At 45.8% G+C, this 22711-nt stretch overlaps 1 protein-coding gene across 1 annotated transcript in view; it reads left to right on the top strand.

Moving 5' to 3' along the window:
• The window catches only part of TLL2 (tolloid like 2), a 195504-nt gene that overhangs the window by 23669 nt on the left and 149124 nt on the right, over nucleotides 1–22711 (top strand). The window contains exon 2 of the mRNA XM_038743348.1: nucleotides 19548–19658. Coding sequence (XP_038599276.1) covers nucleotides 19548–19658 — 111 coding nt within the window. The remainder of the gene's footprint in view (nucleotides 1–19547; nucleotides 19659–22711) is intronic.

Below are 22711 nucleotides of genomic sequence, written 5' to 3'. Positions count from 1 at the left end.
CAAGAAATCATGTCTAATTCACATCTGTATGTCCTTTCCCAGTACCTAGTACAGTGCAAGGCATACATTAAGGGCTTAATAAATGTAATTACTACTCAAAATTACTTGAGTTCTCAGTCAACCAACTCATACAGAGAAATAAATCAGTCTGTGCTTTTGTGCAAGGATCATGCCTACCAACTCTATTGAATTGTCCCCTCCCAGGAGCTTAGTAAGTACTCTGCACACAGTAAGCCCTCAATAAATACCATTGATTGATTGACTGATTGGACACCAACTGAATGCTAAGCACTTCACTAAGCATTTGGGAGAGTACATCAGAAGGATGATTCAGTTTCACTGGCCTCAAGGAATTTTCTATCTATCAGGGAGGCAGGCACACAGGAGTGATCTATCCGTAATGGGAACGGAGAAAGAACAAGGGACTAGGAGGAAGTGGTTACAAATATCAGCATGAAAGAGCTGAATAAATCATTGAATTATGGTATTTCATTGCATTGAAGCTATAAATAAAATATACAGGTGTATGTAAATGCAGAGTGGTAGAATGAAATACCTACATGCCCAATGGTGGGTGTTGGGTTGATGTGAATGGAGTCTCAGGAATTACTCGTGGGACGCTTCCATAAGTGGAAGAGAGATTAAGAAGGGTTTTTAAGTTTGAGGGTCCGATGGCCATGAGGAGAAGAGAGTTGTAAGCAGGGAATGGAGGTGGGAGAATCACAGACAAGGTGTAGTCAGAAAGAGAAACTTGAGGGGAGACATGGTGGGACTATGCCATAATATACCAAATATTGTATAATAATAATAATAAAATTATTATTACTATAATAATAATATTTTAGTACTTACTGTTTGCCAATCAATCAATGTTTTTAAGCACTTACTGCGTGCGGGGCACTGTACGAGACACTTGGGAGAGTGCAATATAATAGAGTTGGTAGACTTATTCTCTGCCCCCAAAGGAGCTCACTTTGCAGAGAAGCCAAACACTGTACTAAACGCTGAGGTTGATACAAAATGATCAAATCAGACACAGTCCTTGTCCCACATGAAGGTCACAGTTGAAGAGTGGTGGGGGGGTAAGTTATTCAATCCCCATTTTACAACTGAAGATAATGAACTAGACTGTGAGCCCACTCTATTTATTTATTTATTTATTTATTTATTTATTTTACTTGTACATTATCTATTCTATTTATTTTATTCTGTTAGTATGTTTGGTTTTGTTCTCTGTCTCCCCCTTTTAGACTGTGAGCCCACTGTTGGGTAGGGACTGTCTCTATGTGTTGCAAACTTGTACTTCCCAAGCGCTTAGTACAGTGCTCTGCACACAGTAAGCGCTCAATAAATACGATTGATGATGATGATGACCGACTCTATATGTTGCCAACTTGTACTTCCCAAGCGCTTAGTACAGTGCTCCGCACACAGTAAGCGCTCAATAAATACGATTGAATGAATGAATCACAGAGAAGTTAGATGACTTTCTCAAGGTCACACAGCAGGCCAGTGATGGAATCTGGATTAGAATCCGGGCCTTCGATTCCAAGACCCACATTCTTTCAACTTCCACGCCATTCAGGGAAGGCAGAAAGGTGGGGCTTCAACAGATTCATCCATTCATTCAATCGTATGTATTGAGCGCTTACTGTGTGCAGAGCACTGTATTGTATTTATTGAGCGCTTACTGTGTGCAGAGCACTGTATTAAGCGCTTGGGAAGTACAAGTTGGCAACATAGAGAGACGGTCCCTACCCAACAACGGGCTCACAATTCTGCTCCGTGGGATCCCAATGAAAAGCAGAGGCAGCAGAAGAGCACAAAGCTTGGCCTGATCTGAACTAGGGTTTATTATCCAGGGCAGATGAGAAACAGGACAGCCTAGTGGAAGGAGAAGGGGCCTGAGAGTGAGAGGAACTGAGTTCTAATCCTGCCTCTGCCACTTGCCTGCTGTGTGACCTTGGGCGAGCCACTTAACTTCTCTGGGCCTCAGTTCTCTCCTCTGGAAAATGTGAATTCAATACTTGTTCTCTCTCCTACTTAGACTGTAAGACCCGTAGTGGACCTTAACTGATTGCATTTACGTCAGCACTTAGAACAATCAATCAATCAATCAATCGTATTTATTGAGCGCTTACTATGTGCAGAGCACTGTACTAAGTGCTTGGGAAGTACAAATTGGCAACACATAGAGACAGTCCCTACCCAACAGTGGGCTCACAGTCTAAAAGGGGGAGACAGAGAACAAAACCAAACATACCAACAAAATAAAATAAATAGGATAGAAATGTACAAGTGAAATAAATAAATAAATAAATAGAGTAATAAATATGTACAACCATATATACATATATACAGGTGCTGTGGGGAAGGGAAGGAGGTAAGATGGGGGGATGGAGAGGGGGACGAGGGGGAGAGGGAGGAAGGGGCTCAGTCTGGGAAGGCCTCCTGGAGGAGGTGAGCTCTCAGCAGGTGAGTTCTCAGTACTCTCAGAACAGTGCTTGGCACATAGTAAACACTAGACAAATGCCACAATTAGTATTATTATTAGAACAAAAATAGCCACCCAACTCAGGGCGCAAGATCCCATGAGGTCTGCAAGTTGGGGAGGAAGTTCTGTCCCCCCAGGTGGCACAGCCAACCGAGAGACAATATGGATAGAGCACAGGCCTCGGAGTCAGAAGGCCATGGGCTCTTATCTTGGCTTTGCCACTCGTCTGCTGGTGGCCTTGGGCAAATCATTTTACCTCTCTGTGCCTCAGTTACCCCATCTGTAATGTAGTAATGTAGTTACCCCATCTGCAATGTAATGCAGCGTGGCTCAGTGGAAAGAGCACGGCCTTGGGAGTCAGAGGTCATGGGTTCTTATCCCGGCTCCACCGCTTGTCAGCTGTGTGACTTTGGGCAAGTCACTTCACTTCTCTGGGCCTCAGTGACCTCATCTGGAAAATGGGGATGAAGACTGTGAGCCCCACGTGGGACAACCTGATCACCTTGTATCCCCCCCAGCGCTTAGAACAGTCCTTTGCACATAGTAAGCGCTTAACAAATCCATTCATTCATTCATTCATTCATTCAATCGTATCGAATCGAGGGCCCGGATTCTAATCCAGATTCCATCACTGGCCTGCTGTGTGACCTTGAGAAAGTCATCTGACTTCTCTGTGATTCATTCATTCATTCATTCAATCGTATTTATTGAGTGCTTACTGTGTGCAGAGCACTGTACTAAGCGCTTGGGAAGTACAAGTTGGCAACATATAGAGATGGTCCCTACCCAACAGCGGGCTCACAGTCTAGAAGGGGGAGACAGACAACAAAACAAAACATATTAACAAAATAAAATAAATAGAATAAAGATGTACAAATAAAATAGAGTAATAAATCCATACAAACATATATACATATATACAGGTGCTGTGGGGAGGGGAATAATAATAATAATAATAATAATGATGGCATTTATTAAGCGCTTACTATGTGCAAAGCACTGTTCTAAGCGCTGGGGAGTTTACAAGGTGATCAGGTTGTCCCGCGGGGGGCTCACAGTCTTAATCCCCATTTTACAGATGAGGGAACTGAGGCCCAGAGAAGTGAAGTGACTTGCCCAAAGTCACACAGCTGACAAGTGGCGGAGCCGGGGAAGGAGGTAAGGTGGGAGGAGGGGGAGAGGAAGGAGGAGGCTCAGTCTGGGAAGGCCTCCTGGAGGAGGTGAGCTCAGTAGGGCTACTATTATTATTATTATTATTATTATTATTATTAGTAGTAGTAGTAGTAGTAGTAGTAGTAGTAGTAGTAGTAGTAGTAGTAGTAGTAGTAGTGGGGATTCAGACTATGAACACCGATTGGGACCGGGAATGTGTCCAACCCGATTTGCTCGTACCCACCCCAGCGCTTAGCACAGTGCCTGGAACAGAGTAAGCGCTTAACAAGGACCACAGTTATTATTGCTTGAGACCTTCCCTCCCTAATCCTGGTCCTAGACCTAGACGGTAAGCTCGTTGTGGGCAGGGAATGTGTCTGTTTTTTGTGATTTTGTCCTCTCCCAAGCGCTTAGTACAGTGCTGTGCACACACTAAGCACTCAATAAATAGGACTGAATGAATGAGAGAATAAATCATATTTCTCCGGTGGGCCACACTAGCGCCCTCTTGTGGCTGCAAAGGGATATAAGGCGTTCCTAGGTTGTGCTCTTTTGTGTTTGATTTAGTGAGTGGTAGGAATAATAATAATAATAATAATAATAATAATAATGGTATTTGTTAAGCGCTTACCATGTGCAAAGCACTGTTCTAAGCGCTGGGGGGATACAAGGTGATCAGGTTGTCCCACATGGGGCTCCCAGTTTTAATCCCCATTTTGCAGATGAGGCCCGGAGAATCAATCAATCAATCGATCGTATTTATTGAGCGCTTACTGTGTGCCGAGCACCGTACTAAGCGCTTGGGAAGTACAAGTTGGCAACATACAGAGACAGTCCCTACCCAACAGTGGGCTCAAAGTCTAAAAAGTGAAGTGACTTGCCTAAAGTCACACAGCTGACAAGTGGCGGAGCTGGGATTAGAACCCATGACCTCTGACTCTCAAGCCCAGCCTCTTTCCACTGAGCCACGCTGCTTCTCTTAATCATCGTCATCAATCGTATTTATTGAGCGCTTACTGTGTGCAGAGCACTGTACTAAGTGCTTGGGAAGTACAAGTTGGCAACATATAGACACAGTCCCTACCCAACAGTGGGCTCACAGTCGCTTTGTAATATCATCATCATCATCATCAATCGTATTTATTGAGCGCTTACTATGTGCAGAGCACTGTACTAAGCGCTTGGGAAGTACAAATTGGCAACATATAGAGACAGTCCCTACCCAACAGTGGGCTCACAGTCTAAAAGGGGGAGACAGAGAACAAAACCAAGCATGCTAACAAAATAAAATAAATAGAAAAGCTATTTGCAAGTAAAATAAGTAAATAAATAATTAAATAGAGTAATAATGCTTTGAGGCCTAAGGTTTGTTCTAAGCACTGGGGAAAATGCACAGATGGGAAATAGACATGGTCCCGGGCCTTAAGGGACTCACAGTGTGCAAAAAAAAAAAAAAAAAAGGAGGGGAGAAGGGACTGGAGACAGATGCAAAAAGAAGCAATTCATTCAATCATATTTATTGAGCGCTTACTGTGTGCAAAGCACTGTACTAAGCACTTGGGAAAGTACAATATAACAACAGACACATTTCTGCCCACAGTGAGCTCACAATATAATGAAAGAAGACACTAAGAGAACATGAAAACATGGACAAATGCCAGAGCTGTAGACAAAGACTGCTTCTAGACTGTGAGCCCGCAGTTGGGTAGGGACTGTCTCTATATGTTGCCAACTTGTACTTCCCAAGCGCTTAGTACAGTGTTCTGCACACAGTAAGCGCTCAATAAATACGATTGAATGCGGCACTGCAGCAAGAGGAGCAGAATTTCCGGCTCCTGTCGGGTTAGAGTCCACAATCGTACCACGGCCACGGTGGGCACTCCTGCAGGAGCAGCATTCATTCATTCAGTCGTATTTATTGAGTGCTTACTGTGTGCAGAGCACTGTACTAAGCGCTTGGGAAGTATAAGTTGGCAACATATAGAGACGGTCCCTACCCAACAGTGGGCTTACAGCAGTGGCTGCCTGGTGTCCCTGGGGGGTTTGATTTGAGCAGGCAACTGTGGCTGACGCAGCGTTGGTGGGGAAGAAGGCACCTTGTGTGAGGCAGAGGAGGAGGATCGGCACGGGACCTCAGGGTGGTGAATGAATGAATGATATTTGTTAAGTGCTTACTATGTGCCAGGCACTGTACTAAGCGCTGGGGTGGATACAAGATCCATTGACTGTGAACCCACTGTTGGGTAGGGACTGTCTTTGTATGTTGCCAACTTGTACTTCCCAAGCACTTAGTACAGTGCTCTGCACACAGTAAGCGCTCAATAAATACGATTGATTGATTGGACACAGTCCATGTCTCATGAGGGGCTTACACTTTCATCCCAATTTTACAGATGAGGTAACTGAAACACAATGAAGTAATTTGCCCAAGTTCATATAGCAGACAAGAAGCAGCGCGGCTCAATCAATCAATCAATCAATCGTATTTATTGAGCGCTTACTGTGTGCAGAGCACTGTACTAAGTGCTTGGGAAGTACAAGTTTTTCAACATATAGAGACAGTCCCTACCCAACAGTGGGCTCACAGTCTAAAAGGAAATGGAAAGAGCTTGAGGGAAAGAGCTCAATGGAAAGAGCACGGGCTTGGGAGTCAGAGGTCATGGGTTCAAATCCCACCAGTTGTCAGCTGTGTGACTTTGGGCAAGTCACTTAACTTCTCTGTGCCCCAGTTGCCTCATCTGTAAAATGGGGATTAAGACATTAAGGTGGGACATTAAGACATTAAGGTGGGACAACCTGATCACCTGTGTCCTCCCCAGTGCTTAGAACAGTGCTTTGCATGTAGTAAGTGCTTAAAAATTTCATTCACTCATTCATTCAATTGTATTTATTGAGCTCTTACTGTGTGCAGAGCACTGAACTAAGCGCTTGGGAAGTACAAGTCAGCAACATATAGAGATGGTCCCTACCTAACAACGGGTTCACAGTCTAGAAGGGGGAGACAGACAAAACAAAACACGGAGACAGATGTCAAAATCGTTAGAATAAACAGAATTATAGCTATATATACATCATTAACAAAATAAATAGAATAGTAAATATGTACAAGTAAAATAAGTAGAGTAATAAATCTGTACAAACATATATACAGGTGCTGTGGGGAGGGGAAGGAGGTAGGGTGGGGGGGATGGGGAGGGGGAGAGGAAGGAGGGGGCTTAGTGTGGGAAGGCTTCCTGGAGGAGGTGAGCTCTCAGTAGGGCTTTGAAGGGAGAAAGAGAGTTAGTTTGGAGGATGAGTGGAGGGAGGGCATTCCAGGCCAGGGGAAGGACGTGGGCCGGGGGTCGATGGCGGGACAGGAGAGAACAAGGTACGGTGAGGAGATTAGCGGCAGAGGAGTGGAGGGTGTTGGCTGGGCTGGAGAAGGAGAGAAGGAAGGTGAGGTCGGAGGGGCCGAGGGGATGGACAGCCTTGAAGCCCAGGGTGAGGAGTTTATGCTCGATTCGTAGGTTGACAGGTAACCACTGGAGATTTTTGAGGAGGGGAGTGACATTCCCAGAGTGTGTCTGTACAGAGATGATCCGGGCAGCAGAGTGAAGTATAGACTGAAGCGGGGAGAGACAGGAGGATGGGAGATCAGAGAGGAGGCTGTTGCAGGGCCAGGCACTGTATAAGCACTGGGGTGGTTACAAGCAAATTGGGTTGGGTCCCTGTCCCACATGGGGCTCACAGTCTCAATCCCCATTTTACAGCTGAGGTAACTGAGGCACAGAGACGTGAAGAGACTTGCCTAAGGTCACACAGCAAACAAGTGGTAGAGCTGGGATTAGAACCCGCTACCTTCTGACTCCCGGGCCTGTGTTCTAGCCACCCCAGTGGCTTCTCCAGCTTCTCCACCCTAGAGGCGGTGGACCACCAGGGAATGACCCCGGAGCCCCTGGTTATCATGGCGGGAAGGTGGCGGGTTCCCGGTGGAGAGAGATGAGTGCTCTCCGGCAACGGAGAGTTGAGGCTTCTAAAGGAATGGTCACCCAGAGTTTGCCCTGATGTCAACAGCTTCAAAATGTATTTTGAAGTGGAGCAGTATGGCCAAGTGAAAGGTGATATTCGTGCATTCATTCAGTCGTATTTATTGAGCGCTTATTGTGTGCAGAGCACTGTACTAAGCGCTTGGGAAGTACAAGTTGGCAACATATAGGGACGGTCCCTACCCAACAGCGGGCTCGCATGACCTGGCTCCCACAGGTCATACGCTGCCACGGGTCATAAGAAGCGGGGTCTAGTGGAAATCAATCAATCAATCAATCAATCAATCAGTCGTATTTATTGAGCGCTTACTGTGTGCGGAGCACTGTACTAAGCGCTTGGGAACTACAAGTTCGCAACATATAGGGACGGTCCCTGCCCAACAGCGGGCTCGCATGACCTGGCTCCCACAGGTCATATGCTGCCACAGCTCATAAGCAGCGGGGTCTAGTGGAAATCAATCTATCAATCAATCAATCGTATTTATTGAGCGCTTACTGTGTGCAGAGCACTGTACTAAGTGCTTGGGAAGTACAAGTTGGCAACATATAGAGACAGTCCCTACCCAACAGTGGGCTCACAGTCTAACAGGGGGAGACAGAGAACAGAGAACAAAACCAAACATACTAACAAAATAAAATAAATAGAATAGATATGTACAAGTAAAATAAATAGAGTAACAAATATGTACAAACATATATACATATATACAGGTGCTGTGGGGAAGGGAAGGAGGTAAGATGGGGGCATGGAGAGAGGGACGAGGGGGAGAGGAAGGAAGGAGCTCAGTCTGGGAAGGCCTCCTGGAGGAGGTGAGCTCTCACTAGGGCCTTGAAGGGAGGAAGAGAGCGAGCTTGGGGGATGGGCAGAGGGAGGGCATTCCAGGCCGGGGGGATGACGTCCGGGGTCGATGACGGGACAGGCGAGAACGAGGTACGGTGAGGAGATTAGCGGCAGAGGAGTGGAGGGTGCGGGGTGGGCTGTAGAAGGGCAAGTCACATAACTTCTCTGTGCTTCAGTTACCTCATCTGTAAAATGGGGATTAAGACTGTGAGCCCCACGTGGGACAACCTGATCATCGTGTATCTCCCTCCCCGGCCCCGCCAGTGCTCTGTGTTTCGCACAGAGTAAGCACTTAAAAAATGCCATCTACCCCAGCACTTACTATAGTACCTGGCACATACCTTTACAAAAAAGCAGCTCTGATTGCAGGGATTTTCTGTCTTTCTTGCTGAATTGTACTTTCCAAATGCTTGGTACAGTGCTGTGCACACAGTAAGCGATTGACTGAATGCGATAAATGCGATTGACAGAATGAATGAATTTACTATCATTCATCTCCATCACCTGGCCCCCTCCTACCTCACCTCCCTTCTCTCCTTCTCCAGCCCAGCCCGCACCCTCCGCTCCTCTGCCGCCGCTAACCTCCTCACCGTGCCTCGTTCTCGCCTGTCCCGCTGTCGACCCCCGGCCCACATCCTCCCCCTGTCCTGGAATGCCCTCCCTCCACACATCTGCCAAGCTAGCTCTCTTCCTCCCTTCAAGGCCCTACTGAGAGCTCACCTCCTCCAGGAGGCCTTCCCACACCTCTCCCCCTCCTCCCCTTCTCCATCCCCCCTGCCTTACCTCCTTCCCTTCCCCACAGCACCTGTATATATGTATATATGTTTGTACGTACTTATTCCTCTATTTATTTATTTATTTTACTTGTACATATCTATTCTATTTATTTTATTTTGTTAATATGTTTGGTTTTGTTCTCTGTCTCTGTCTCTGTCTCCCCCTTTTAGACTGTGAGCCCACTGTTGGGTAGGGACCATCTCTATATATTGCCAACTTGTACTTCCCAAGCGCTTAGTCCAGTGCTCTTTACACAGTAAGCGCTCAATAAATACAATTGAATGGATGAATGAATGAATTTACTAGGTGTGAAGGAGTCTGACCTGGAGGGGAGGGACCGACTGCTCTCCCTCTTTCACAGAGCACAGAAGCAGAAGAAGCATGCAGCATTGTCTAGTGGAAAGAGCCACAGGCCGTAAATTAGAAGGACGTGGGTTCTAATCCCAGCTCTGCCACTTTTCTGTGGGGTGACCTTGGGCAAGTCACTTAACTCTTTCTGTGCTTCAGTTACCTCATCTGTAAAAGGGGGATTAAGGCTGTGAGCTTTAATGTGACATGGACTGTGTCCAACCTGATTATCTTGTATCTTAATACAATGTCTAGCACTTAGTACAATGTCTAGCACATAATCAGTTCTTAACAAGTACCTAAAAAAAAAACCCAAAACAGAATAATAATAGTAATAATAATGGTGGTGGTATTTGTTAAGCACTTACTATGTGCCAAGCACTGTTCTAAGCACTGGGGGGAATGCAAGGTGATCAAGGTTGTCACATGTGGGGCTCATAGTCTTAGTCCCCATTTTACAGATGAGGGAACTGAGGCCCAGAGAAGTTAAGTGACTTGCCCAAGGTCACACAGCTGACAAGTGGTAGAGTCGAGATTCAAACCCATGACCTCTGACTCCCAAGCCTGTGCTCTTTCCACTGAGCCACACTGCTTCTCTCAGAATATTATTCTCAGAATACGAGAAGCAGTAGGAGCAACATGGTCTAGTGGAAAAAGCATGGACCTGTCCACGTGGCCATGAGTCAGAGGACCTGGGTTCTAATTATGACTTGGTCACGTATCTGCTGTGTGACCTTGGGCAAGTCGCTGAACATCTCTGTGCCTCAGTTACCTTATCTGTAAAATGGGAATTTCAGAACCTGTTCTCCTTCCAACTTTGATTTTGCACCTATGTGGGGCAAGGATTATGTCTGACCTGATTATATGCTGTCTTCCCCAGCACTTAGTGCTTGAAATATAGTAAGTGCAGAACGAATATCACAATTAACAGTCCAAACTACAGCATCAGGGAATTAGATTAGGCTGAAGAAAGAATTTTCTAGCAGTTAGGGCTGTTGAACACTGTGGCATTTCCTGAGGGGGACTAAGAGATTGCCCTTTCTCAAAGTCTATATGAGTGTGAAAGTTCCTTACCTCATCATCATCAATCGTGTTTATTGAGCACTTACTGTGTGCAGAGCACTGTACTAAGCGCTTGGGAAGTACAAGTTGGCAACATATAGAGACAGTGGGAGAGACAGAGCAGTGGTGAATTGGTCTGTGGAACTTCTCTGGATCTCTACCAACCACATCCATCTTCAATTCATAGCTTAGTGGAAAGAGCAAGGACTTGGGAGTCAGAGGTCGTGGGTTCTAATTCCGCTCCGCCACTTGTCTGCTGGGTGACCTTGGGCAACTCACCTAACTTCTCTGAGCCTCAGTTCCCTCATCTGTGAAGTGAGGATGAAGACTGTGAGCCCCTCGCGGGACAACCTGAGCACCTTGTCACCTCCCCAGCGCTTAGAACAGTGCTTTGCACATAGTAAGCGCTTAATAAATGCCATTATTATTATTAACTTATCTGAGCCTCAGTTCCTTCATCTGTAAAATGAGGATGAAGACTGTGAGCCCCACGTGGGACAACCTGATTGCCTTGTATCTACCCCAGCACTTAGAGCAATGCTTGACAAGTAGTAAGCACTTAACAAATACCATTTAAAAAAATTCTCTCATTATCCCTTTTGTCTGGAGGTCATAGCCTAGTTATTGGTGCAGTTATCATAAATTAGCCCAGGTGAAGGGTGATACACAATACCCTCAGACCTCTGATTCGGATAAATCTCTCCCAGTGTTAGGAGCAATTCTGGGCCTAATTTATAGTCTCTTTTTGGTTATTCAGAGGGAGTGACTTGAGATATTTGCATTTGGCCTGTTAGCTCTACTTCTTCACACATATTTTGCACATTTGCGTAATACGTGACCTTTCCTAAACTCTATTTGTCAAGTGGCAGGGTTTTAGTTACCCGTAATGCTGTACACAAGAGGGACTATTCTGCTAGAATGGAGCCAAACTGACTGTAATGTACTTTTAGATCCCAAAGAAGCATGGGCTGGAAGAGGCCTTCCCAGACTGAGCCCCCTTTTCCCTCTCCTCCTCCCCATCCCCCTGGCCCTACCACCTTCCCCTCCCCACAGCACCTGTATATATGTTTGTACACATTTATTACTCTATTTATTTTACTTGTACATATTTACTATTCTATTTATTTTGTTAATGATGTGTATTTAGCTTTAATTCTATTTGTTCTGATGGCTGGACATCTGTCCACATGTTTTGTTTTGTTGTCTGTCTCCCCCTTCTAAACTGTGAGCCTGTTGTTGGGTAGGGATCAATCAATCAATCAATCAATCAATCGTATTTATTGAGCGCTTACTATGTGCAGAGCACTGTACTAAGCGCTTGGGAAGTACAAATTGGCATCACATAGAGACAGTCCCTACCCAACAGTGGGCTCACAGTCTAAAAGGGGGAGACAGAGAACAGAACCAAACATACCAACAAAATAAAATAAGTAGGATAGAAATATACAAGTAAAATAAATAAATAAATAAATAGAGTAATAAATATGTACAACCATATATACATATATACAGGTGCTGTGGGGAAGGGAAGGAGGTAAGACGGGGGGATGGAGAGGGGGACGAGGGGGAGAGGAAAGAAGGGGCTCAGTCTGGGAAGGCCTCCTGGAGGAGGTGAGCTCTCAGCAGGGCCTTGAAGGGAGGAAGAGAGCTAGCTTGGCGGATGGGCAGAGGGAGGGCATTCCAGGCCCTGGGGATGACGTGGGCCGGGGGTCGATGGCGGGACAGGCGAGAGCGAGGTACGGTGAGGCGATCAGCGGTGGAGGAGCGGAGGGTGCGGGCTGGGCTGGAGAAGGAGAGAAGGGAGGTGAGGTAGGAGGGGACCAGGGGATGGAGAGCCTTGAAGCCCAGGGTGAGGAGTTTCTGCTTGATGCGCAGATTGATCGGTAGCCATTGGAGGTTTTTGAGGAGGGGAGTAATATGTCCAGAGCGTTTCTGGACAAAGATAATCCGGGCAGCAGCATGAAGTATGGATTGAAGTGGAGAGAGACACGAGGATGGGAGATCAGAGAGAAGGCTGGTGCAGTAGTCCAGACGGGATAGGATGAGAGCTTGAATGAGCAGGGTAGCGGTTTGGATGGAGAGGAAAGGGCGGATCTTGGCAATGTTGCGGAGCTGAGACCGTCAGGTTTTGGTGACGGCTTGGATGTGAGGGGTGAATGAGAGAGCGGAGTCGAGGATGACACCAAGGTTGCGGGCTTGTGAGACGGGAAGGATGGTAGTGCCGTCAACAGAGATGGGAAAGTCAGGGAGAGGACAAGGTTTGGGAGGGAAGACAAGGAGCTCAGTCTTCGACATGTTGAGCTTTAGGTGGCGGGCGGACATCCAGATGGAGATGTCCTGAAGGCAGGAGGAGATGCGAGCCTGGAGGGAGGGGGAGAGAGCAGGGGCAGAGATGGAGATCTGGGTGTCATCAGCGTAGAGATGATAGTTGAAGCCGTGGGAGTGAATGAGGTCACCAAGGGAGTGAGTGTAGATTGAGAACAGAAGGGGACCAAGCACTGAACCTTGGGGAACCCCCACAGTAAGAGGATGGGAGGGGGAGGAGGAGCCTGCAAAAGAGACTGAGAAAGAACGACCGGAGAGATAAGAGGAGAACCAGGAGAGGACGGAGTCTGTGAAGCCAAGGTCAGATACCGTGTTGAGGAGAAGGGGGTGGTCCACAGTGTCAAAGGCAGCTGAGAGGTCGAGGAGGATTAGGACAGAGTATGAGCCGTTGGATTTGGCAAGCAGGAGGTCATTGGTGACCTTTGAGAGTGCAGTTTCCGTGGAATGAAGGGGATGGAAGCCAGACTGGAGGGAGTCGAGGAGAGAGTTGTTGTTGAGGAATTCTAGGCAGCGCGTGTAGACAACTCGTTCAAGGAGTTTGGAAAGGAATGGTAGGAGGGATATGGGACGATAACTAGAAGGTGAGGTGGGGTCAAGAGAGGGTTTTTTTAGGATGGGAGAGACATGGGCATGTTTGAAGGCAGAGGGGAAGGAACCAGTGGAGAGTGAGCGGTTGAAGATGGAAGTTAAGGAGGGGAGAAGGGATGGAGCGAGAGATTTCATAAGATGAGAGGGAATGGGGTCAGATCGTCTCTATATGTTGTCAACTTGTCCTTTCCAAGCGCTTAGTACAGTGCTCTGCACACAGTAAGCGCTCAATACATACGATTGAATGAATGAATGAATGGAAGGGGCTGAGAGGTCACTTGTTCCACCCCCCTGCTTGGCTTATGTCGGGCCCAAGATCATATATATGTTATCGTATATACATATCATATATGTATATATGTTTCTACATATTTATTACTCTATTTATTTTATGTGTACATATTTATTATGTTCATTTTATTTTGTTAATATGTATTGTTTTGTTCTCTGTCTCCCCCTGTGAGCCCACTTTTGGGTAGGGACCGTCTCTATATGTTGCCAACTTGTACTTCCCAAGCGCTTAGTACAGTGCTCTGCACACAGTCAGCTCTCAATAAATACTATTGAATGAATGAATGAATGAAAATCATGGATGAAGCTATCTTTCTGGGTATATTGTTGGTTATACCATATCTTCTTTTGGTAGCTGATTATCAGAGGAAGCTTTTCTTTCTATTTTTTTAATGATATTTGTTAAACGCTATCTGTGTGCCAGGCATTGTATTAAGCAGTGGAATCTACTGGGGTAGATACAAAACCCAGTCCATGTCACACATGGGCACACAGTCTTAATCCCCATTTTACAGATGAAGTAATAATAATAATCATTTTTTGGTATTTGTTAAGTGCTTAATATTACGTGTCAAGCCCTGTTCTAGGTGCTGGGGGAGATACAAGTAAATGGAGTCAGACACAGTCATTGTACCACACAGGGCTCACAGTCTAAGTAGGAGGAAGAACAGATAACGAACCCCTTTTTTACAGATGAGGTAAACTGAGGCACAGAGAAGTAAAGTGACTTGCCCATGGGCTCACAGCCAAGTGATGGAGCCGGGATTAGAACCCAAGTCCTTTTGACTTCCAGGCCTGTGCTCTATTTATTAGGCCATGCTGTTGCTTGAATCATTTTCCTTGAAGCATTGCTCAGCTTTTATCTCTTCTCCTCTAAAAACCCTCCACCAAACACCAAACTCCAAACTAAAAACACCAAACTCCACACAATCAGCCTCCATGTCTCTCCATTAACTGACCCCACCATACCTATCTTCTGTAGTCACCTACTATTTCCCAGCCCACTTTTTCATGCTTCACAGTAATAGCCATTAGTATTATTATTATTATTATTATTATTATCAAATCCAACCTTCTAGCTATTCCTCTCTCTTGACTCTCCTGCTTTGGTTCCCTTTCTCTAGCTCTTCCTCCAGCTTGACACTCCCTCCCTCCCCACATTCAAATCCTTCTTAAAATCTCACCTCCCAAGTCAATCAATCAATCGTATTTACTGAGCGCTTACTGTGTGCAGAGCACTGTACTAAGCGCTTGGGAAGTACAAGTTGGCAACATATAGAGACAGTCCCTACCCAACAGTGGGCTCACAGTCTAGATGGGGGAGACAGAGAACAAAACCGAACATATTAAGAAAATAAAATATTAAGAAAATAAAATAAAATGTATTTCCCACCACCCTGAGTTATATCATCCCTCCAGTTAACTCTAGGATTTATTCCCACCCTCCTTAGTACTCATTTTTATGTGCCCTTTTTATGGTATTTAAGTGCTTACTATTTGTCAGACACTGTATTAAGTGCTGGGGAAGCCACAGACTAAACAGATTGGACACAGTCCATGTCCCACATGGAGTTCACAGTCTCAATCCCCATTTTACCGATGAGGTAACTGAGGCACAGAGAAGTTAAATGTCTTGACTAAGGTCATGCAGCAGACAAGTGGCAGAGCAGGGATTAGAACCCAGGTCTTTCTGACTCCCAGGACTGTGCTCTATCTGCTAGGCCACACCACTTCTCAATTTCTCAGTGTCTGCTCAATTTATTTCATTTTGATCACTGTTGTTGTAAAAAATGTGTTTGTCTCCCCTTAGAATGAAGGGTCTTTGTGGTCAAAGAACATGTCAATTAGTTAATCTGTACTACTGAAATTCCTAGTACAGTGTCGTGGTCAGGGAATGTATCTGTTTATTGTTATATTGTACTCTCCCAAGCGCTTAGTACAGTGCTCTGAAAACAGTAAGCACTCAGTAGATATGACTGAATGATTGAAAATACCGTATCAAGTTGGTGCTTAACAAATGCTTCTGTTATTACTGATCCTTTTACTAGTAATTCATTCATTCATTCAGTTGTATTTATTGAGTGCTTACTGTGTGTAAAGCACTGTACTAAGCACTTAGTAATCAATCAATGATATTTATTGAGCACTGACTGTTTGAGGAGCACTGTAATAAGTGCTTGGGTGGTATACAATATAATAGGCACAGTCCCTGCCTTCAAGGAGTTTCCGGTCTAACTAGGAGTTTACAATCTAGTAAATAGAGTAGTGTGGCCTAATGGACAGAGGATGGGCCTGGGATTCAGAGGATCTGGGTTGTAATCCCGGCTTTGAAACTTGTCACTCATTCATTCAACTGTATTTATTGAGCGCTTACTACGTGCAGAACATTGTACTAAGGGCTTGGAAAGTACAATACAGTAATAAAGAGAGACCATCCCTGCCCACAACGAGCTTAAAGTCTGTAGGGGGGAAGACAGACAGTACAAATTAACAGGCATCAATATAACTAAATAAAATTATAGATAATAATGATAATAATAGCATTTGTTAAGCACTTACTATGTGCAAAGCACTGTTCTAAGTGCTGGAAAATTTTATCTCAGCACTCTTAGGTGATCTATTCTAGACCCTCCTAGGTATTTACAATTTTTTTTTAAACTCTCATACCAGAGAAGGGATTAGAACCCAGGCCTCCAGCCTTTCAAGGCTGTTACTTTCCCTCTGAGCCACAGTGCTGTGGGGAGGGGGGAAGAGCAAAGGAAGCGAGTCAAGGTGACATGGAAGGGAGTGGGAGATGAGGAAAAGTGGGGCTTAGTCTGGGAAGGCCTCTTGGAGGAGGTGCGCCTTCATTAGGGCTTTGAAGCAGGGGAAGAGTGATTTTCTGGCAGATTTGAGGAGGGACGGCATTCCAGGCTGGAGATAGGATGTGGGCCAGGTATTAGTGGTGAGACAGGTGAGATGGAGGCACAGTGAGAAGGTTAACACCAGAGAAGCAAAGTGCATGGGCTGGCATGTAGAAGGAAAGCGAGGAGGTGAGGTAGGAGAGGGTAAGGTGATGGAGAAGTTTGAAGCCAATAGTGAGGAGTTTTTGTTTGATACAGAGGTGGATAGGCAACCACTGGAGATATTTGAGGAGGGGGGTGACACGCCCTGATGGTTTCTGTAGAAAGATAATCCAGTCAGTAGAGTGAAGTGTGGACTGGAGTGGGGAGAGACAGGAGGTTGGGAGGTCAGAAAGGAGGCTGATGCAGTAATCCACTCGGGATAGGATAATTGATTGTACTAACATGGTAGCAGTTTGGACGGAGAGCAAAAGGCAGACCTCGGCGATGTTATGAAGGTGAGACCGACAGGATTTGGTGATGGATTGGATGTGCGGGGTGAATGAGAGAGCGGAGTCAAGGATCATCATCATCATCATCATCAATCATATTTATTGAGCGCTTACTGTGTGCAGAGCACTGTACTAAGCGCTTGGGAAGTACAAATTGGCAACATATAGAGACAGGCCCTACCCAACAACAGTGGGCTCACAGTCTAAAAGGGGGAGACAAAACCAAACATACTAACAAAATAAAATAAATAGAATAGATATGTACAAGTAAAATAAATAAATAAATAAATAGAGTAATAAATATGTACAAACATATATACATATATACAGGTGCTGTGGGGAAGGGAAGGAGGTAAGGTGGGGGGGATGGAGAGGGGGACGAGGGGGAGAGGAAGGAAGGGGCTCAGTCTGGGAAGGCCTCCTGGGGCATGACACCAAGGTTGCGGGCTTGTGAGACGGGAAGGATGGTTGTGCCATCCACAGTGACGGGAAAGTCAGGGAGAGGACAGGGTTTGGGAAGGTAGATAAGGAGGCAAGTCTTAGACATGTTGAGTTTTAGGGGGTTGGAGGACATCCAGGTGGAGGTGTCCTGAAGGCAGGAGGAGATGCGAGCCTGGAGGGAGGGAGAGAGAACAGGGGAGGAGATGTAGATTTGGGTATCAACCACATAGAGATGGTAGTTGAAGCCGTGGGAGCGAATGAGTTCACCAAGGGAATGAGCGTAGATAGAGAACAGAAGGGGACCAAGAACTGACCCTTGAGGAACCCCTACAGAAAGGGGATGGGAGGGGGAGGAGGAGTCCTCGAAGGAGACTGAGAGTGAACGGCCAGAGAGATAAGAGGAGAACCAGTAGAGGACAGAGTCAGTCGAGCCAAGACTGGATAATGTATCCAGGAGAAGGGGATAGTTGTCTATTGTGTGACCTTGGGCAAGTCACTTACCTTTTCTCTGCCTCAGTTACCTCATCACAGCATGGCGTAGTGAATAGAACATGCGCCCAGAAGTCAGAGGTCATGGGTTCTAATCCCAGCTCCGCCACATATCTGCTGTGTGACCTTAGCCAAGTCACTCACTTCTCTGTGCCTCAGTTACCTCATCTGTAAAGTGGGGATTGAGACTGTGAGCCCCACGTGGGACTGTGTCCAACCGATTCACGTGTATCCACCCCAGTGCTTAGCACAGTGCCTGGCACACAGTAAATGCTTAACAAATATCATTATTATTATTTTGATTATTATAATTAATAAAATAGGGATTAAGACCGTGAGTTCCTTGTAGGACATGGATGGACTGTGTCCAACCTGATTAACTTGTATCTATCCTAGCACTTAGAACAGTGCCTGGCACACAGTAAGAGCTAAAACAATAGAGAAGCAGCGTGGCTTAGTGGAAAGAGCCTGGGTTTAGGAGTCAGAGGTCGTGGGTTCTAATACCAGCTCCGCCATTTATCAGCATGTGACTTTGGGCAAGTCACTTCACTTCACTGGACCTCAGTTACCTCATCTGTAAAATGGGGATGAAGACTGGGAGCCCTAAGTGGGACAACCTGATGACCTTGTATCTACCCCAGTGCTTAGAACAGTGCTTGGCACATAGTTAGCGCTTAACAAAAAGCATTATTATTATTATAATTAGAACATACCATTATTATTAGTATTATATTCTGGAAGTATGTTGGACAACCAGGCTTCACATTTTAATATACTAGAAGACTGTCCTATCAGCCCCCATTTTCTTCTCCTGCAGGCTAAGCAAGTTTGACAGCCTCTGTCTTTCCACCAAATCACCCCTCTAGACTGTAGGCTCACTTTGGGCAGAGAATGGGCCTATTTATTGTATTGTACTCTCCCAAGTGCTTAGTACAGTGCTCTGCTTACAGTAAGCACTCAATAAATACGACTGACTGACTACCTCAGCACCACGTGCTCTTTTGGGCCCTTGTAAATTGATTATTTTATTATTTTTTCCATTATATTCCATTAAGGAACAGTCAGGCTTGGTGGAACGAGCACAGAACTGGGAGTCGGGAAATCTGGGTTCTACTCTAAACTCTGCTACTTGCCTGCTGAGTGACCTTGGACAAGTCATTTAAGTTCTCTGTGGTTTCATTTCCTCATCTGCTAAATGGGGATTCAATACCGGTTCTTCCTCCTTCTTAGACTGTGGGCCCTGCCTGAACTGTGACTCTATTTACACCAGCACTTAGCTCAGTGTTTGGCACATGGTAAAACGTGCAATCGACACCTTAATTATTATTTTGTTTCAAGGCGTTATACTCAAACTGATGGGTTCCTCCTTTCTCCTTCCAGCTGTCTTTTGGGGCGATATTGCATTAGATGAGGACGATCTGAAGTTATTTCACATCGACAGGACGATTGATTTGACCGAACACACGGTGGGAGAAACGAGACACACCACAGGTAAGGGCAGACCGTCGGTCTCTCCTGCAGACGGGATTACTCCCACTCCCCTTCAAAGCCTTATTGAAGGCACATCTCCAAGAGGCCTTCCCTGACTAAGCCCCACTTCTCCTCATCTCCCACTCCTTTCTGCGTCTCCCTGACTTGCTCCCTTTTCTCATTCCCCTTTCCAGGCCCAAAGTGCTTATGTACGTATCTGTAATTTTATTTATTTGTACTGTTGTCGGTCTTTCCCCCTCTAGGCTGTAAGCCCGGTGTGGGCAGGGATTGTCTCTCTTTATTGCTGAATTGTACTTTCCAAGTGCTTAGTAGAGTGTTCTGCACACAGTAAGTGCTCAATAAATATGATTGAATGAATGAATGAATTGCCCTGAGTAGAACGAAGTGGGTGGCGTTCAGTGGGGCTCCCTTGGTTCAGTGGGACTCCCGTGGCCGAACCAGTCTGACTGTGTCTCCTTCCTTCCTCATCCAAATGAGAAGGGTCATGGGGGAGGACAGGGAGAGCGAAAAGGCTGCTTCTTCTCTGACCACAGGTCACCGAGCCCCCCAAGGGCTGCCCTGAATGCTTCAGGAAGTTGCTGAATTGGCACCTCCAGGTAATGGTGCGGGTAGCTAAGGCTTGTTTTCAGGGCCCTGAGAGTGAGAGATAAAGGCCAGGGGGCATCGCGGGTTTCTTGTCTTGTCCTACGCTCTTGCGTCGTCTCCAACCCTTAGTGACTCCATGGACACATCTCTTCCAGAGCACCCCATCTTCATCTGCAATTGTTGCAGTCGTGTAGCCATACAGTTTTCTTGGTAAAAATCCAGAAGTGGTTTTACCATTGCCGCCTTCCGCACAGTCAACTGGAGTCTCCGCCCTCAGCTGTCTCCTGTGCTGCTGCTGCTGCCCAGCATGGGTGAGTTAGAGAAGCAGCGTGGCTCAGTGGAAAGAGCCCGGGCTTTGGAGTCAGAGGTCATGGGTTCAAATCCATGCCAACTGTCAGCTTTGTGATTTTGGGTAAGTCACTTCACTTCTCTGGGCCTCAGTTACCTCATCTGTAAAACGGGGGTTAAGATTGTGATCCCCCCGTGGGACAACCTGATCTCCTTGCAACCTCCCCAGTGCTTGGAACAGTGCTTTGCACATAGTAAGCACTTAATAAATACCATTATTATTATTATTATCATTATTTTGACTTGTAGCAGATTGCTTTCCATTCGCTAGCCACTGGCCAAGCTAGGAATGGAATGAGTAGGCCTCTGCGAGACTGGTAGTGTACAGGAAACTCTCCAGGTGTGAACCTGAGAGGGGCACAGGTTTCTTCTACCTGCAGATAAATAGCAGGAAACAGGCTGGCTATACCTGCATGTAGAAAACACCCGAACGGCAGCTCATTCCAGTACAAACACCTTTATTCCCCCTCCCTCCCTCTCCTATTCTTCATCTACATCCACTCTGAGCCCCATGGGGGACAGGGACTGTGTGCAACTGATTTGCTTGTATTCACCCCAGCGCTTAGCACAGTTTCTAGCACATAGTAAGCACTTAACAAATACCACAATTATCAGTAGTAGTAGTAGTAGTAAATACAATTGACTGAATGACTCCTGGATTCCTAGAACCCCCGGGGGATTGGGGTCTTTGCCTGAATGAAGCTTTGTTCAGTTAGTAGATGAACACCTGCATGGCTCAGTGGAAAGAGCCCAGGCTTGGGAGTCAGAGGTCGTGGGTTCTAATCCCAGCTCTGCCACTTGTCAGCTGTGTGACCTTGGGCAAGTGACTTCACTTCTCTGTGCCACAGTTACCTCATCTGTAAAATGGGGATGAAGACTGTGAGCCCCATGTGGGACAATCTGATTACCACCCCCCCAGCACTTAGAACAGTACTTTGCACATAGTAAGTGCTTAACAAATACCATCATCATCATCATCATCATCATTTCCTTGGAAAACTCATTTTTTCCCATGGCTTCATTCATTCATTCATTCAATCATATTTATTGAGCACTTACTGTGTGCAGAGCACTGTACTAAGCACTTGGGGAGTACAATATAACAATAAACAGATACATTCCCTTCCCACAACGAGCTTAGAGTCTAGCGACAAGCTTCAACTACCACCTCTATGTAGATGATTCCCAAATCTACATCTCCATCCCTAATCTTCTCCTTCTCTGCATGTCTCTGCGTATTTCCCCCTGCCTTCAAGACATCTCTCCTTGGATTTCCTGCAGACACCTCAAGCATAACATTTCCAAAACAGAACTCCTTAAAATAACAACAATAATAATAATGATGATAATAATAATTATTTATTTGAGGAGCATAAAGAAGTAAAATCTACAGTCCCTTCCCTCAAGACACTTAAATTCTCAAGGGAGTGACAGTAGTGTTGACTTGATAAATATCTTAGCAAAGAGTGAGAAAACAATGTGGATAAATAAATACATAAATAAGAAAAACACTGAACGCTGAGATGGCTGAGGGAAGACAAGACCGGGAAGTTGGGGATCGATCAGAGAAGGTTTCCCAGGAAAGTTCATTCATTCATTCATTCAATCGTATTTATTGAGTGCTTACTGTGGGCAGCACATTGTACTAAATGCTTGGGAAGTACAATTCAGCCTCAAATAGAGACAATCCCTGCCCACAACGGGCTCACAGTCTAGGAAGGGGGAGACAGACATCAACACAACGGGCATCAGTAGCATCGTTATAAATAAACGGAATTATAGATTTATACGTCATTAATAAAAATGAATAGAATTATAATTAGAAATATGTACATATATACACAGGTGCTGTGGGGCAGGGAAGGGGGTAGAGCAAAGGGAGCGAATCAGGGCGTTGTGGGGTTGTGGGGAAGTTGAAATCTCCCTCCATTCCCTTTTTCCCTTTCCCCTCCCCTAGCTACTATGGGTACATTCCTGGCTGGGATACTGAGTTCTGCTTGGCAATGCATCCAACAAAAGTCATATCCATGGCCCCCGTCACCCTCAATACCGGGCAGGGGGTCACCCAGGTCGAAATGTCCAGTGAAAGACTGTCTCTTGTCAAGTCCTTGGTTGCTGGT

Source organism: Tachyglossus aculeatus, chromosome 3, assembly GCF_015852505.1.
Source record: "Tachyglossus aculeatus isolate mTacAcu1 chromosome 3, mTacAcu1.pri, whole genome shotgun sequence".
Classification (NCBI taxonomy): Eukaryota; Metazoa; Chordata; class Mammalia; order Monotremata; family Tachyglossidae; genus Tachyglossus; species Tachyglossus aculeatus.
The sequence above is the reverse complement of the archived record's forward strand: the minus strand, read 5'-3'. Positions and strand labels throughout refer to the sequence as shown.